Source organism: Salvelinus fontinalis, chromosome 12 (genome assembly GCF_029448725.1).
Source record: "Salvelinus fontinalis isolate EN_2023a chromosome 12, ASM2944872v1, whole genome shotgun sequence".
Classification (NCBI taxonomy): domain Eukaryota; kingdom Metazoa; phylum Chordata; class Actinopteri; order Salmoniformes; family Salmonidae; genus Salvelinus; species Salvelinus fontinalis.
In genome coordinates, this window is record NC_074676.1 from 35,326,539 (window position 1) to 35,345,676 (window position 19,138).

A 19,138-nucleotide genomic window follows, 5' to 3' on the forward strand; every position below is an offset into this window, starting at 1 on the left:
CATCATATTTATTTGATTAGCTTCTCAGATGAGCTGTGTATGCTTGCCGATCACGTACTGTATTCTTTTAGCTGTTGATTTAAGAAATGAAAACCCCCACACTGTAATGGCTTGTCTCCTTCTCTCCAATCCCTTTGATATATTTTCAAAGCCAGCACTCACATTGTTATCACCTCAGAATAGTGTATCAGTGGCTGCAGTACAGGAGGGGGTAGGAGGCTATCCCTCAGCTTCTCAGAAAATGTTACACACACTCACCTCTATATCTCACCAGCCTGGAGCGAGTTAGATTCACACTCACACAAGCATACACAGAAATACAGGCACGAAGGCACTCTCTCTCTCACACACACACAAATTAGGACTGTCTCACACACACACACACACACACACACACACACACACACACACACACACACACACACACACACACACACACACACACACACACACACACACACACACACACATTACAACTCTCTCACATACACACACATACACTGTGACACACACACACACACACAATATGACTCTCTCTCACACACACACACACACACACACACACACACACACACACACACACACACACACACACACACACACACACACACACACACACACACACACACACACACACACACACACACACACACACACTGTGACTCACACATACACACATACACACACATTACGACTCGCTCACATACACACACATACACTGTGACTCATACACACACACACACACACACACACACACACACACACACACACACACACACACACACACACACACATACATTAAGACACTCTCACATACAGTTGAAGTCGGAAGTTTACATTTACATTTTTCAACCACTCAACACATTTCTTGTTAACAAACTATAGTTTTAGCAACTCGGTTCAGACATCTACTTTGTGCATGTACTTTTTCCAACAATTGTTTACAGACAGATTATTTCACTCATAATTCACTGTATCACAATTCCAGTGGGTCAGAAGTTTACATACACTAAGTTGAATGTGCTTGGAAAACACCAGAAAATTATGTCATGGCTTTAGAAGCTTCTGATAGGCTAATTGACATAATTTGAGTCAATTGGAGGTGCACCTGTGGATGTATTTCAAGGCCTACCTTCAAACTCAGTGCCTCTTTGCTTGACATCATGGGAAAATCAAGAGAAATCAGCAAAGACCTCAGAAAAAAATTGCAGACCTCCACAAGTCTGGTTCTTCCTTGGGAGCAATTTCCAAACACCTGAAGGTACAACGTTCATTTGTACAAACAATAGTATGCAAGTATAAACACCTTTGGACCACGCAGCCGTCATACCGCTCAGGAAAGAGACGCGTTCTGTCTCCTAGAGAGGAACGTGCTTTGGTGCGTGAAGTGCAAATCAACAGCAAAGCATCTTGTGAAGATGCTGGAGGAAATAGGTAATTATATCCACAGTAAAACGAGTCCTATATTGACATAACCTGAAAGGCCGCTCAGCAAAGAAGAAGCCACTGCTCCAAAACCGCCATAAAAGAAGCCAGACTACGGGTTTGCAACTGCAAATGGGGACAAAGATCGTACTTTTTGAAGAAATTTCCTCTGGTCTGATGAAACAAAAACACAACTGTTTGGCCATAATGACCATCGTTATGTTTGGAGGAAAAGAGGGATGCTTGCAAGCCGAAGAACACCATCCCAACCGTGAAGCACGGGGGTGGCAGCACCATGTTGTGGGGGTGCTTTGCTGCAGGAGGGTCTGGTGCACTTCACAAAATAGATGTGGATATATTGAAGCAACATCTCAAAACATCAGTCAGGAAGTTAAAGCTTGGTCGCAAATTGGTCTTCCAAATGGACAATGGCCCAAAGCATACTTCCAAAGTTGTGTCAAATGGCTTAAGGACAACAAAGTTAAGGTATTGGAGTGGCCATCACAAAGCCCTGACCTCAAACCTATAGAAAATGTGTGAGCAGAACTGAAAAAGCATGTGTGAGCAAGGAGGCCTACAAGCCTGACTCAGTTACACCAGCTCTGTCAGGAGGAATGGGCCAAAATTCACCCAACTTATTGTGGGAAGCTTGTGGAAGGCTACACGAAAAGTTTTACCCAAGTTAAACAATTTGAAGGCAATGCTACCAAATACTAATTGAGTGTATGTAAACTTCTGACCCACTGGGAATGTGATGAAAGAAATAAAAGCTGAAATAAATAATTCTCTCTACTATTATTCTGACCTTTCACATTCTTAAAAACAAGTGGTGATCCTACTAGGATTAAATGTCAGAAATTGTGAAAAACTGAGTTTAAATATATTTGGCTAAGGTGTATGTAAACTTCTGACTTCAACTGTATACACATACTGCAGGTCTCTCTCTCAAGCACACACACACAGACATACACAAATTGTGAACAGATGACTTAGCCTGGGTATTATAATGCTGGAGAACAGATTACTTAGCCTGGGTATTATAACGCTGGAAAACAATAACTTCGACTGGGTATTATAATGCTGGAGAACAGATGACTTAGCCTGGGTATTATAATGCTGGAGAACAGATTACTTAGCCTGGGTATTATAACGCTGGAAAACAATAACTTCGACTGGGTATTATAATGCTGGAGAACAGATGACTTAGCCTGGGTATTATAAAAAAATTTTTTTTTTTTTTTTTTCACCTTTATTTAACCAGGCAGCCTAGTTGAGAACAAGTTCTCATTTGCAACTGCGACCTGGCCAAGATAAAGCATAGCAGTGTGAACAGACAACAACACAGAGTTACACATGGAGTAAACAATAAACAAGTCAATAACATGGTAGGAAAAAGAGAATCTATATACAATGTGTGCAAAAGGCATGAGGTAGGCAATAAATTGAATAATTACAATTTAGCAGATTAACACTGGAGTGATAAATCATCAGATGATCATGTGCAAGAAGAGATACTGGTGTGCAAAAGAGCAGAAAAGTAAATAAATAAAAGCAGTATGGGGGGTGAGGTAGGTAAATTGGGTGGGTAGTTTACAGATGGACTATGTACAGCTGCAGCGATCGGTTAGCTGCTCGGATAGCAGATTTTTAAAGTTGTTGAGGGAGATAAAAGTCTCCAACTTCAGAGATTTTTGCAATTTGTTCCAGTCGCAGGCAGCAGAGAACTGGAAGGAAAGGCGTCCAAATGAGGTTTTGGCTTTAGGGATGATCAGTGAGATACACCTGCTGGAGCGCGTGCTACGGGTGGGTGTAGCCATCGTGACCAGTGAACTGAGATAAGGCGGCACTTTACCTAGCATAGCCTTGTAGATGACCTGGAGCCAGTGGGTCTGACGACGAACATGTAGCGAGGGCCAGCCGACTAGGGCATACAGGTCGCAGTGGTGGGTCGTATAAGGTGCTTTAGTAACAAAACGTATGGCACTGTGATAAACTGCATCCAGTTTGCTGAGTAGAGTATTGGAAGCTATTTTGTAGATGACATCGCCGAAGTCGAGGATCGGTAGGATAGTCAGTTTTACTAGGGTAAGTTTGTCGGCGTGAGTGAAGGAGGCTTTGTTCCGGAATAGAAAGCCGACTCTAGATTTGATTTTGGATTGGAGATGTTTGATATGAGTCTGGAAGGAGAGTTTGCAGTCTAGCCAGACACCTAGGTACTTATAGATGTCCACATATTCTAGGTCGGAACCGTCCAGGGTGGTGAAGCTAGTCGGGCGTGCGGGTGCAGGCAGCGAACGGTTGAAAAGCATGCATTTGGTTTTACTAGCATTTAAGAGCAGTTGGAGGCCACGGAAGGAGTGTTGTATGGCATTGAAGCTCGTTTGGAGGTTAGATAGCACAGTGTCCAGGGAAGGGCCGGAAGTATACAGAATGGTGTCGTCTGCGTAGAGGTGGATCAGGGAATCGCCCGCAGCAAGAGCAACATCATTGATGTATACAGAGAAAAGAGTCGGCCCGAGAATTGAACCCTGTGGTACCCCCATAGAGACTGCCAGAGGACCGGACAACATGCCCTCCGATTTGACACACTGAACTCTGTCTGCAAAGTAGTTGGTGAACCAGGCAAGGCAGTCATTAGAAAAACCGAGGCTATTGAGTCTGCCGATAAGAATATGGTGATTGACAGAGTCGAAAGCCTTGGCCAGGTCGATGAAGACGGCTGCACAGTAATGTCTTTTATCGATGGCGGTTATGATATCGTTTAGTACCTTGAGCGTGGCTGAGGTGCACCCGTGACCGGCTCGGAAACCGGATTGCACAGCGGAGAAGGTACGGTGGGATTCGAGATGGTCAGTGATCTGTTTGTTGACTTGGCTTTCGAAGACCTTAGCTAGGCAGGGCAGGATGGATATAGGTCTGTAACAGTTTGGGTCCAGGGTGTCTCCCCCTTTGAAGAGGGGGATGACAGCGGCAGCTTTCCAATCCTTGGGGATCTCAGATGATACGAAGGAGAGGTTGAACAGGCTGGTAATAGGGGGTGCGACAATGGAGGCGGACAGTTTCAGAAATAGGGGGTCCAGATTGTCAAGCCCAGCTGATTTGTATGGGTCCAGGTTTTCCAGCTCTTTCAGAACATCTGCTATCTGGATATGGGTAAAGGAGAAGCTGGGGAGGCTTGGGCGAGTAGCAGCGGGGGGGCGGGGGGCGGGGCTGTTGGCCAAGGTTGGAGTCGCCAGGTGGAAGGCATGGCCAGCCATTGAGAAATGTTTGTTGAAGTTTTCGATTATCACGGACTTATCAGTGGTGACCGTGTTATCTAGCCTCAGTGCAGTGGGCAGCTGGGAGGAGGTGCTCTTGTTTTCCATGGACTTTACAGTACCCAGAACTTTTTGGAGTTAGAGCTACAGGATGCAAATTTCTGCTTGAAAAAGCTGGCCTTTGCTTTCCTGATTGACTGCGTGTATTGGTTCCTGACTTCCCTGAACAGTTGCATATCACGGGGGCTCTTCGATGCTATTGCAGTTCGCCACAGGATGTTTTTGTGCTGGTCGAGGGCAGTCAGGTCTGGAGTGAACCAAGGGCTATATCTGTTCTTGGTTCTGCATTTTTTGAACGGAGCATGCTTGTCTAATATGGTGAGGAAGTAACTTTTAAAGAATGACCAGGCATCCTCAACTGACGGGATGAGGTCAATATCCTTCCAGGGTACCCGGGCCAGGTCGATTAGAAAGGCCTGCTCGCAGAAGTGTTTCAGGGAGCGTTTGACAGTGATGAGGGGTGGTCGTTTGACCGTGGACCCGTGGCGGATACAGGCAATGAGGCAGTGATCGCTGAGATCTTGATTGAAGACAGCAGAGGTGTATTTGGAGGGCAAGTTGGTCAGGATAATGTCTATTAGGGTGCCCATGTTTACGGATTTAGGGTTGTACCTGGTGGGTTCCTTGATGATTTGTGTGAGATTGAGGGCATCAAGCTTAGATTGTAGGACTGCCGGGGTGTTAAGCATATCCCAGTTTAGGTCACCTAACAGAACAAACTCTGAAGCTAGATGGGGAGCGATCAATTCACAGATGGTGTCCAGGGCACAGCTGGGAGCTGAGGGGGGTCGGTAGCAGGCGGCAACAGTGAGAGACTTATTTCTGGAGAGATTAATTTTTAAAATTAGAAGTTCGAACTGTTTGGGCATAGACTTGGAAAGTATGACAGAACTTTGCAGGCTATCTCTGCAGTAGATTGCAACTCCTCCCCCTTTGGCAGTTCTATCTTGACGGAAAGTGTTATAGTTGGGTATGGAAATCTCAGAGTTTTTGGTGGCCTTCCTAAGCCAGGATTCAGACACGGCAAGGACATCAGGGTTGGCAGAGTGTGCTAAAGCGGTGAGTAAGGCAAACTTAGGGAGGAGGCTTCTGATGTTGACATGCATGAGGCCAAGGCTTTTTCGATCACAGAAGTCAACAAATGAGGGTGACTGGGGACATGCAGGGCCTGGGTTTACCTCCACATCACCCGAGGAACAGAGGTGTAGTAGGATGAGGGTGCGGCTAAAGGCTATCAAAACTGGTCGCCTAGAGCGTTGGGGACAAGGAATAAAAGGAGCTGATTTATGGGCGTGGTAGAATAGATTCTGGGCATAATGTGCAGACCAGGGTATGGTGGGGCACGGGTACAGCGGAGGCAAGCCCAGGCACTGGGTGATGATAAGAGAGGTTGTATCTCTGGACATGCTGGTCTCAATGGGTGAGGTCACCGCATGTGTGGGGGGTGGGACAAAGGAGGTATCAGAGGTACAGAGAGTGGAACTACGGGGTCCATTGCAAACCAAAACAATGATAACTAGCCTGAACAACAGTATGCAAGGCATATTGATATTTGAGAGAGACATACAATAAGGCATAAAGTGATTGCAGGTCATGATTGGGAGAGCTAGCTAAAACAGCAGGTGAGATAACAGCAGCTAGTCAGCTAACACAGCAACAGAAGGTAAAAATGGCGACGACTGGGCAGAGAGGGTCGGATTAACTACACACAGATCCTGAGTTAAGGCACAGAGCCGACAGATAAAACACAAATAAACAGAATGGAGTACCGTGAATTAATGGACAGTCAAGCAGGCATCAGCTATGTAGCCAAGTGATCATAGTGTCCAGGGGGCAGCCGTAGATGGAGTAGTGAGGCCTCCACTAAGCTAGCCCGCGGCGTTTAAAGTTAGTAGCCCGGGGGGGTGGTCTGCTCAGACGGAGGGGGTCTGCTCAGACGGAGGCCGGTTGAGGGCACAGCGGATGGGGTATTTGTCTGCAGACCAGACGTGGTCGTGTCGACAGAGAATCCAAGCCGGATGGCGGTGGCGAAAGAGAGGTTGTGAGTTGTAGAATTGTGTTTGCTAACTGGTGCTAGCTTCGTGATTCAGACAGCTAGTCATGGGTAGCAAGCTAGCAGAAGATGGAGGTCTGTTTTTAGCCACGCCGTGCAATTCCGTCTGTAGATTAGTGGGGTTCCGTGTGGTAGAGGGGACCAATCCAATTGTCAAAATAGTTATAGCGGCCTAAGAAGATTGTTCGATAGACCTGTTCAGATAGCAGCCGATATGCTCAAGACAGCTAACGATTAGCGGGCCGCAGTTAGTATATGGACGTTCAGGTTACGTCGCGATGGAGGTGCCGGTTGAAATACTCCCTCGGGCAGATAACATTTACATAACGTCGATATCCCAGTCGTGAAGGCCCGGTGGGGCTCCGCATCGGCAGTAAAACGGGTCCGGATAGGTGATTGAGCCCAGGAGTGGCTGATGGAACTCTTCAGCTGGCTAGCTCCGGGATAATTGGTGTTTGCTCCGGAATTGATGTTAGCCGATAGTCACTCGGATAGCAGCTAGTTAGCTGCAAGATCCAGGTGTAAATGTCCAGAGCTTGAGGTAAAAATCCGGGGATATGGAGAGAAAATAGGTCTGGTATGCTCTGGTCTGAGTCACGTTGTACAAAACTGGCAATAGTTTTCCGAGCTAAAGGATAGCTGATGAGCGCTAGCTGTGGTTAGCTGAACTACTAACGTTAGCTTGTGAGCTGGCTAACTTCTGGTTAGCTTCTGTTGTAGATTTCGGATACGAGGTGAATAATACTTTTGAGGAAGAAAAAAAAACAGATCCGCACCACATTTGGTGAGGTGGGTTGCAGGAGAGTGTTTTGAAGTTGAGTTTTTAAGAAGAAAAGAATATATATATAAAAAGATATGCGAAGAAAAATATATAAAATATATATATACACGGGACAAGACGAGGACAAAGGACATCTGACTGCTACGCCATCTTGGATTCGAATTGCTAGAGAACAGATGACTTAGCCTGGGTATTATAACGCTAGAGAACAGATGATTTAGCCTGGGTATTATAATGCTGGAGAACAGATGAGTTAGCCTGGGTATTATAACGCTGGAGAACAGATGATTTAGCCTGGGTATTATAACGCTGGAGAACAGACGAGTTAACCTTGGTATTATAATGCTGGAGAACAGATGACTTAGCCTGGGTATTATAACGCTAGAGAACAGATGATTTAGCCTGGGTATTATAACGCTGGAGAACAGACGAGTTAACCTTGGTATTATAATGCTGGAGAACAGATAAGTTAGCCTGGGTATTATAACGCTGGAGAACAGACGAGTTAGCCTGGGTATTATAACGCTGGAGAACAGATAAGTTAGCCTGGGTATTACAACGCTGGAGAACAGATGAGGTAGCCTGGGTATTATAATGCTGGAGAACAGATGACTTAGCCTGGGTATTATAATGCTGGAGAACAGACGAGTTAGCCTGGGTATTATAACGCTGGAGAACAGATAAGTTAGCCTGGGTATTACAACGCTGGAGAACAGATGAGGTAGCCTGGGTATTACAACGCTGGAGAACAGATAACTTAGCCTGGGTATTATAATGCTGGAGAACAGATGACTTAGCCTGGCTATTATAATGCGGGAGAACAGACGAGTTAGCCTGGGTATTATAATGCTGGAGAACAGATGAGTTAGCCTGGGTATTATAACGCTGGAGAACAGATAAGTTAGCCTGGGTATTATAACGCTGGAGAAGCGATGAATTAGCCTGGGTATTATAACGCTGGAGAACAGATAAGTTAGCCTGGGTATTATAACGCTGGAGAACAGATAAGTTAGCCTGGGTATTATAACGCTGGAGAACAGATAAGTTAGCCTGGGTATTATAACGCTGGAGAACAGATGAGTTAGCCTGGGTATTATAACGCTGGAGAACAGATAAGTTAGCCTGGGTATTATAACGCTGGAGAACAGATAAGTTAGCCTGGGTATTATAACGCTGGAGAAGTGATGAATTAGCCTGGGTATTATAATGCTGGAGAACAGATGCAGTGCATTAGATGCCCTGTCAGATTGTGTCTTCGCCTGGAAACCTATCTGGATTGGCTAATAAAACCACACTTAATCTAGGAAGCTCTCCACACAGCCACGAAACAAGCTTTAACACCTACAGCTGTGCAACCGTCCTTGTCAAACCCCAGCGCCGTCCTTATAATTACGACTTAATCTCCTCTATCTGACCATTTATCTCCAAAACATTTCCCTTGAAGAACAGAGCTTGGAGTTATTGCCTTGCGAAATAAAACGTGTTTATTACCTTGCAACGACGCAGTAATGTACCATAAAAAGAGGCGGCCGCGAGGGTGCCTGACTGGATAATGATCAGGTAATTTATGAGGACCCGGCTCATCAGAGGGACGTGGGTGGGCTGGCGGGGCAGGCGGCACACATTGTCCTCCCCCCTGTCGAGCATCCGTCATGATAAGCAGTTGGCAGACAGACAGAGCAGCAGCCAATCTGTCACCTTGTAGAAAGTCATACACACTGCCAGGTTGTCTGTCTGTCTGTCTGTCTGTCTGTCTGTCTGTCTGTCTGTCTCTCTCTCTCTCTCTCTCTCTTTCTCTCTCATGGTCTCCTGTCGCTCTCGCTCTCTTGAATGGAGAGGAGGGTGTGACAGAGAGTGAAGTACTCTATGAAGAACCTGTCAGATAGATTGTCTATCTATCTTCGCTATTGTTTCTCAATCTAAAGCTTTTCAATAGCTAAAGGTTATATCAGAGAAAACCACAGAGGTATGGCATGGTTTTCTTTTAGTTGGGGAAGGATTAGGTATTGTTCTTCCTTCTTATACCAACATAATTGAAGAGAAACACACCTCTGACAGTGGCGTGTTTAGCCCTGCTTGGGATGGTGAGCGTGGCAGTGTGTTTGGTGAACAAATCCAAACCTGATCCATTGGATATGTGCTGGTTAACGTGTGTGTGTGTGTGTGTGTGTGTGTGTGTGTGTGTGTGTGTGTGTGTGTGTGTGTGTGTGTGTGTGTGTGTGTGTGTGTGTGTGTGTGTGTGTGTGTGTGTGTGTGTGTGTGTGTGTGTGTGTGTGTGTGTGCGCACATTTTACTATACTCATAAGTACCAAAGGTTCTCAAGAATAGTAAACCAACCATCTAAGTCCTCACTTGTAAAAAGCCTATTTGTGACTCACGACCTGGATTCGGACTTATCTAGAAAAATTTGAAATGGTGTTTTTTACATTGGATAAAAGTAGAGACTCAGACCTACGGCATTGTATATCATACACTGCATTTGAGGAACAATGGGAAAGTAATTCTGCTTTGAAAGTTGATAAACTTGTAAACTCACCTTTGAGAAAATCGCCTTTGAATGTTTTGGTATCTAGTGAAGAGCTCTTTTTTGTCTACACCCATTCCGCATCGTTCACACCCTCTTAAGCTTTAGCCTCACCCATCTTGTTACGCTCTTGGAGCGCACACTTGACAGTCTGGTCGATGATTTGTTTACCTCTGGATAACATGAAAACAACCTAACCAGCTCTGCTGGCAACAATTTCATTATGCTTCTTTGCAGACGTTTATTGACACCGTCCATATTCAACGGGTGTTGTACACATGTCACGTAATGTTAGCTAACAAGCCAGCCAGCTAACGTTAGCTAGTTAAACAACAATGAACAAAGTGCCAACAATGCCACAGTGCTGGGAGCTAACCAACCAGCTAGCTAACATTAGAAAAGCACTAGAAAAGCAAACAGCTCTGGGAAACGAATACTAACGTCAGCTAGGGAGCCAGTCAGCTAGCTAGCTAACAGTACACTTTAGCTTGAAATGAAACCACTTTCTGTTAAAATGAGAAATGTGTAATATCTGAAAATGTAGCTAGCTAATGCTAGACTATCTTAACTGTGTACATCATAATGCATGATGGACGTGTCTCCCTGTCAGGAATGCCATACCACGGTTGCCCTTAGTTTGAAGATGTAATCCGGAGACAGGTGTTTTCTCCATCTCTTTAGGTATCAAACTCTAATTCCACTGATTTCAAAACTTCCTGGAAGTGGAGAGCACTTATCCTCAAAAAGTCCTCACAAGTATATATACAGTTGAAGTCGGAAGTTTACCTACACCTTTTTCACAATTCCTGACATTTAATCCTAGTAAAAATTCCCTGTTTTAGTTCAGTTAGGATCACCACTTGATTTTAAGAATGTGAAATGTCAGAATAATAGAGAATGATATATTTCAGCTTTTATTTCTTTCATCACATTCCCAGTTGGTCAGAAGTTTACATACACTTATTTAGTATTTGGTAGCATTGCCTTCAAATTGTTTAACTTGGGTCAAAGTTTCGGGTAACTTTCCACAAGCTTCCCACAATAAGCTGGGTGAATTTTGGCCCATTCCTCCTGACAGAGTTGGGGTAACTGAGTCAGGTTTGTAGGCCTCCTTGCGCGCACACGCTTTTTCAGTTCTACCCATACATTTTCTATACGACTGAGGTCAGGGCTTTGTGATGGATACTCCAATACCTTGACTTTGTTTTCCGTAAGCCATTTTGCCACAACTTTGGAAGTATGCTTGGGGTCATTGTCCATTTGGAAGACCCATTTGCCACCAAGCTTTAACTTCCTGACTGATGTCTTGAGATGTTGCTTCAATATATCCACATAATTTTCCATCCTCATGATGCAATCTATTTTGTGAAGTGCACCAGACCCTCCTGCAGCAAAGCACCCCCACAACATGATGCTGCCACCCCCGTGCATCACGGTTGGGATGGTGTTCTTCAGCTTGCAAGCCTCCCCCTTTTTCCTCCAAACATAACGATGGTCATTATGGCCAAACAGTTCTATTTTTGTTTCATCAGACCAGAGGACATTTCTCCAAAAAGTATGATCTTTGTCCCCATGTGCAGTTGCAAACCTTTTTACTGTGGCTATAGATACTTTTGTACCTGTTTCCTCCAGCATCTTCACAAGGTCCTTTGCTGTTGTTCTGGGATTGATTTGTACTTTTCGCACCAAAGCACGTTCATCTCTAGGAGACAGAAGGCGTCTCCTTCCTGAGCGGTATGACAGCTGCGTGGTCCCATGGTGTTTATACTTGCGTACTATTGTTTGTACAAATGAACGTGGTATTTTCAGGCGTTTGGAAATTGCTCCCAAGGATGAACCAGACTTGTGGAGGTCTACAATTTTATTTTCTGAGGTCTTGGCTGATTTCTTTTGATTTTCCCATGATGTCAAGCAAAGAGGCACTGAGGCCTTGAAATACATCCACAGGTACACCTCCAATTGACTCAAATTATGTCAATTAGCCTATCAGAAGCTTCTATAGCCATGACATAATTTTCTGGAATTGTCCAAGCTGTTTAAAGGTGTGTGTGTGTGTGTGTGTGTATGTGTGTGTGTGTGTGTGTGTGTGTGTGTGTGTGTGTGTGTGTGTGTGTGTGTGTGTGCACGCTTGTGTGTGTGTGTGCATGCCTGTGTGTGTCTGTGTGTGTGTGTGTGTGAGTGTGTGTATGTGAGTCCCTTGGTTAACCCCCCTGCCATGTCTCCATTCTGCAGCTGAGGACAACCCGTGTCAGACCAGCCCCTGTCTGCATGGAGGCAGCTGTCTGCAGGAGGGCGACGGCTACAGCTGCTACTGCCCCCAAGGCTACTCCGGAGAGAGCTGTGAGATCGGTGAGTGGGGTCAGGGGTTAAAGTTCACAAAAGAAAGGGCAGAGGTTAAGACCTTCAGAAGGACTGTCTCTGTCCCATCCCTTTGTTCTCACATCCATTTCAACTAATTTCAGTGTTCATGTTTAACTAACCTAACGTTGCAAGCGTACAAGAAACACCTGAGCGGGCTTTGTTTCTGGTCCTGACGAGAGAGAGAAAACTGTAGGGGGAGGTTCTCTTCTGCGCTGTTCAACCAATCCAGTAAATGTGAAGGAGGAGTGAAGATGGAGTGTTATAGTCCAAAAGCTGAAGTTGCATCACAGGCACTCCTTCAATATCCCCTGAAAACCGGAAGCATCCGGTTGAACCTGCCCCGCGGAGGGTGCCGTTTAACTGTAACTGAAAACATAATCAGGACACAGTAAAATGCCTCACATGAATGGTACAGTACATGTCCAGTATAGGTTGTACAGATGTGGTACAAGTTTGTTCTCAATGCGTTTGAAAGGAGTCAGACTGTGCTACAGTACATTTCATGGCCCTTTGGCACAGTCAGTTTTTGCATGAGGAAGTTTAGCTGCATGGTCCTGCTGTGCCCAGGTTCCTGTTTATTGCTGTTCCCTGCCTGCAGAGGTGAGGATGAGGCGGCAGTCTGTGAAAGAAAGTATGAATGGGGAGGGTGTATGTATGTGTGCGCGCGTGTGTGTGTGTGTGTGTGTGTGTGTGTGTGTGTGTGTGTGTGTGTGTGTGTGTGTGTGTGTGTGTGTGTGTGTGTGTGTGTGTGTGTGTGTGTGTGTGTGTGTGTGTGTGTGTGTGTGTGTACGTGTGTGTACATGTGTGTACATGTGCAGTGGGTGTCTGTTTCCCGTGCTCAGAGGTGAGACTCTAACAGTGAGTGTGTGTGACTGGGGTTGCTGTGAGTGTGCTTTGTAAGACCAGGCTGAGCCAGCAGTCTGTGACAGTAAGATGCTGAGTGTTTGTGACTCTCTCACTGGCAGGCTGCCAGGCAGCTCATCTCTCCACTGGGTTGTGTGATAAGAGACTGAGCCAGTCAGCACTGAGCTAGGCTGGGCTAGGCTGTACCCTGCTGCACAGTCACAGTGCTGTGTCACACTGAGGTGTGTGTGACTGTGAAGAGAACATGGGCTCAGTCAAGGTAATAATGGTTGGGAACAGTGGTGTGTGTATGTGTGTGAATGAGCAAGTCTTAGTTGCACCATGCCGTGGTGTTCTGTACTGCAGTGAGAGCTGTGACTGTAGAAGATGGACAGATGTCTGCACTGATGGGATAGGAGCTCAGTGAGGGCTTTGAGCTGGAGATTAAGGGTTGGAGCTGTGTGACACTGTTGTGTATGGGAGAGGGGAAATGCAAAGTCAATGGGGAGGGATAGCTTTTCCCAGGTCATTGCTTATGTAGAGGAGTCACAGACGAGGGGTCAGATGTTAAGAGGGGAGGTATTGATTATCAATCAGCCATCTACTGTGATTATCAATCAGCCATCTATTGACCGCACACACACACACACACACACACACACACACACACACACACACACACACACACACACACACACACACACACACACACACACACACACACACACACACACACACACACACACACACACACACACACACACACACACCATGACTGTCTGAGGGCGGCAGCCTTCGATTTGGGGATCATCCTAAACTAATATGGGCTAAAGGCATCAGTGATTAATCAACACTACAGCCACGTCAATAAGTCCTGATAAATGCATGTTAAACGATGAATAGCATATGATTTGTAATGCTAGTTTGGGATATTTTAGAATCTGTTGTGACATAGACCATATTGTGTATGTCAATATTAATCATATAAAACAGATATTCCTCATTGTTTCTGGCAACAAAAACAAAAGGGATTCATTTGGAGCTTTTAAAATGTAGAATAACATTTTTCCATTATGCATTTCATGTTGTCGGTTCATTCTGTGTATGGTTATTGGCTTGTTTTGTGTTCAGTTTGAAAACCTCCTGCAGGACTGTGGATGGTAATTGGCTTGTTTTGTGTTCCGTTTGAAAACCTCCTGCAGGACTGTGGATGGTAATTGGCTTGTTTTGTGTTCAGTTTGAAAACCTCCTGCAGGACTGTGGATGGTAATTGGCTTGTTTTGTGTTCAGTTTGAAAACCTCCTGCAGGACTGTGGATGGTAATTGGCTTTGGCTGCTGCTCGTTTCCTGCAGCTTGTGTCTGCAGCAGATAGGGTGTCTGTCTGTCTGTCTGTGGTCTCTGCCATATTAATTACAGCCAAAAGCAATCAGGTTAATTGCATATTACTGCAAACCCTTGACCACATTTGTAATGACTCAACACCACGTTCTCTTCAGTTGAGGATGAGAGCATTGTCTTCTTTTTGTCTTTTTCTTTCTTTGCTGTCTGGCTTTCTCTCTTCGAATCAAATTTTATTGGTCACATACACGTGTTTAGCAGATGTTATTGCGGGTGTAGCGAAATGCTTCTACACACACTTCTTGTTCTAACGTTACCTTTTCTCTACAGATGTAAGATCTTAATTTGATCACTTTTCTGTTGCTGAGAATTTTCCTGCACAGTAGTGTTCGGGGTTTAAAAAAGGATTCTAAAATGTATAATGTCAGACTTTATTTGCCCTAATTATAATCCACATAATATTTCACATTTCCTGTTGCTGCAGGATTATTTTCCAAACCGCCTCTGTACACTAGAACTCCATTTGTACACTTCCATTTGCTTCTCCTGCTCTGTGTGATTGAGTCTTTATCAGTGATTCTTCATGGTCATTATCATGCATCATTACTTTATTAATACCAAGCGAGGCAGAGCCACATACACTGCAATAATACAATTGTATTTCCCTCTGCATACAGTACAGTGGGAGAAATTATGATTCACTCAAAACAGTGCTGTTGAATTGCAGCTGGAGAAGCTGAAGCTGCGCGGAGATTATCCCCAGAGCCTATTGGGGATGTGGCGTTTAGAGGATCTGCGTAATCCATGGGCTCCGTTTCGGCTGGGTCGCTCAAACATGAATCGGGGAGAATCGCTCTGTGGGGAGAGAGAGAAAAAGAGAGGGGGGAAGGGATGGAGACTTGGGGAGACACAGGGTCAGGTGAGATGTCAGGTGGGAGTTTCCCAAGAGGGAAAGGGCCATAACACCCTATATACATAAATCTTATAAATATTATATTGGTTTCCAATATACATAGCTGTGTGTAGACAATAGGTAGACTATCAGTGGAGGTCGGTACCTTTAAATGTGTAGACTAATAGTAAAGTCCAACACCTGTATTAATGCATACAGTATACAATGTGGAACTTTCTGATAGAAACCTATTGTGTAGGACAGACTCTCTCTGACAAGGAATCATGTCAGCTCCAGTGGCGTCTATTTTATTTTTACATTGTATTTCACCTTTGTTTAACCAGGTAGGCCAGTTGAGAACAAGTTGTTATTTACAACTGCGACCTGGCCAAGATAAAGCAAAGCAGTGCGAAAAAACAACACAGAGTTACACATGGGATAAACAAAAGTACAGTCAATAACGCAATAGAAAAGTCTATGTACAGTGTGAACAAATGTAGTAAGATTAGGGAGGTAAGGCAATAAATAGGCCATAGTGGCGAAATAATTACAATTTAGCATTAACACTGGAGTGATGTGCAGATGATGATGTGCAGGTAGAGATACTGGGGGGAAAAAGAGGAACATTTACAGCTATTTACAGATGGGCTGTGTACAGGTGCAGTGATCGGTAAGCTGCTCTGACAGCTGATGCAGTTAGAGAGGGGGATATGTCTCCAGATTCAGTGATTTTTGCAATTCGTTCCAGTAATTGGCAGCAGAGAACTGGAAGGAAAGGCGGCAAAAGTAGGTGTTGGCTTTGGGGATGACCAGTGAAATATACCTGCTGGAGCGCATGCTGTGTGTGGGTGTTGCTATGGTGACCTGTGAGCTGAGATAAGGCGGAGCTATACCTAGCAAACACTTATAGATGACCTGGAGCCAGTGGGTTTGGTGACAAATATGTAGCGAGTGCAAGCCAACGAGAGCATACAGGTCTCAGTGGTGGGTAGTATATGGGGCTTTAGTGACTAAACAGATGGCACTGTGATAGACTACATGCAATTTTCTGAGTAGAGTGTTGGAGGCTATTTTGTAAATGACATCGCCGAAGTCAAAGATCGGTATGATAGTCAGTTTTACGAGGGTATGTTTGGCAGCATGAGTGAAGGAGGCTTTGTTGCGAAATAGGAAGCCAATTCTAGATTTAATTTTGGATTGGAGATGCTTCATGTGATTCTGAAAGGAGAGTTTACAGTCTAACCAGACACCTAGGTATTTGTAGTTGTCCACATAATCAGAACCGTCCAGAGTAGTGATGTTAGTTGGGCGGGTGGGTGCGGGCAGCGATCGGTTGAATAGCATGTACTTAGTTTTACTAGAATTTAAGAGCAATTGGAGGCCACAGAAGAAGTGTTGTATGGCATTGAAGCTTGTTTGGAGTTTTGTTAACACAGTGTCCAAAGAAGGGCCAGATGTATACAGAATGGTGTCATCTGCGTAGAGGTGGATCAGGGAATCACCAGCAGCAAGAGCGACATCGTTGGTATATACAGAGAAAAGAGTCGGCCCGAGAATTGAACCCTGTGGCACCCCCATAGAGACTGCCAGACAACAGGCCCTCCGATTTGACACACTGAACTCTATCTGAGAAGCAGTTGGTGAACCAGGCGAGGCAGTCATTTATGAAGCCAACGCTATTGAGTCTGCCGATAAGAATGTGGTGATTGACAGAGTCGAAGGCCTTGGCCGCTCAGAAACCAGATTGCATAGCGGAGAAGGTACGGTGGGATTCGAAATGGTCGGTGATCTGTTTGTTAATTTGGCTTTCGAAAACAGTTAGGAACGCAGGACAGGATGGATATAGGTCTTTAACAATTTGGGTCTAGAGTATCTCCCCTTTGAAGAGGGGGATGATCGCGGCAGCTTTCCAATCTTTAGGGATCTCAGACGATATAAAAGAGAGGTTGAACAGGATAGTACTGGGGGTTGCAACAATTGGGGCGGATCATTTTAGAAAGAGAGGGTCCAGATTGTCTAGTCCAGATTGTCTAGCCCAGCTAATTTGTAGAGATCCAGATTTTGCAGCTCTTTCAGAACATCAGCTGTCTGGATTTGGGTGAAGGAGAAGCGGGGGGGGGGGGGGGTCTTGGGCAAGTTGCTGTGGGGGGTGCAGACCTGTTGGCCGGGATAGGATTAGCCAGGTGGAAAGCATGGCCAGCCGTAGAAAAATGCTTATTGAAATTCTCAATTATCGTAGATTTGTCGGTGGTGACAGTGTTTCCTAGCCTCAGTGCAGTGGACAACTGGGAGGAGGTGCTCTTATTCTCCATGGACTTTACAGTGTCCCAAAACATTTTGGAATTAGTGCTACAGGATGCAAATTTCTGTTTGAAAATGCTAGTCTTTACTTTCCTAACTGTCTGTGTGTATTGGTTCCTAACTTCCCTGAAAGTTGCATATCGCGGGGGCTATTCGATGCTAATGCAGTATGCCACAGGATGTTTTTGTGCTGGTCAAGGGCAGTCAAGTCTGTAGTGAACCAATATCTGTTCTTAGTTCTACATTTTCTGAAAGGGGCATGCTTATTTAAGATGGTGAGGAAAGCACTTTTAAAGAACAACCAGGCATCCTCTACTGACGGGATCTGCTCGCTGAAGTGTTTTAGGGAGCGTTTCACAGTGATGAGGGGTGGTCGTTTGACCGTGGATCCATTACGGATGCAGACAATGAGGCAGTGATCGCTGAGATCCTGGTTGAAGACAGCAGAGGTATATTTGGAGGGAAAGTTGGTCAGGATTATATCTATGAGGGTGCCCATGTTTATGGATTCAGGGTTGTACCTGGTAGGTTCCTTGATAATTTGTGTGAGATTGAGGGCATCTAGTTTAGATTGTAGGACGGCCGGGGGTGTTAAGCATATCCCAGTTTAGGTCACCTAACAGTACGAACTCTGAAGATAGATGTGGGGGGGGGGGGGGCAATCAATTCACAAATGGTGTCCAGGGCACAGCTGGGGGCTAAGGGTGGTCTATAACAAGCGGCAACAGTGAGAGACTTATTTCTGGAAAGGTGGATTTTTAAAGTATAAGCTCGAACTGTTTGGGCACAGACCTGGATAGTATGACACAACTCTGCAGGCTATCTCTGCAGTAGATTGCAACTCTCTTCAAGATAGAACCCCCTTTGGCAGTTCTATCTTGATGGAAAATGTTGTAGTTTGGGATTGAAATTTCAGAATTTTTGGTGACCTTCCTAAGCCGGATTCAGACATGGCTAGGACATCAGGGTTGGCAAAGTGTGCTAAAGCAGTGAATAAAACAAACTTAGGGGGGAGGCTTCTGATGTTAACATGCATGAAACCAAGGCTTTTACTGTTACAGAAGTCAACAAATGAGAGCGCCTGAGGAATAGGTGTAGTACTGGGGGCTACAGGGCCTGGGTTAACCTCTACATAACCAGAGGAACAGAGGAGAAGTAGGATAAGGGTATGGCTAAAGGCTATAAGAACTGGTCGTCTAGTGCGTTGGGAACAGAGAATAAAAGGAGCATATTTCTGGGCGTGGTAGAATAGATTCAGTGCATAATGTACAGACAAGGGTATGGTAGGATGTGAGTACAGTG

The 19,138-nt window shown here is 45.1% G+C and overlaps 1 protein-coding gene across 1 annotated transcript in view; it reads left to right on the forward strand.

The window, feature by feature from the left end:
• LOC129867246 (neurocan core protein-like) overlaps positions 1-19,138 on the forward strand; it is a 310,382-nt gene that overhangs the window by 160,013 nt on the left and 131,231 nt on the right. The window contains exon 10 of the mRNA XM_055940524.1: positions 12,333-12,449. Coding sequence (XP_055796499.1) covers positions 12,333-12,449 — 117 coding nt within the window. The remainder of the gene's footprint in view (positions 1-12,332; positions 12,450-19,138) is intronic.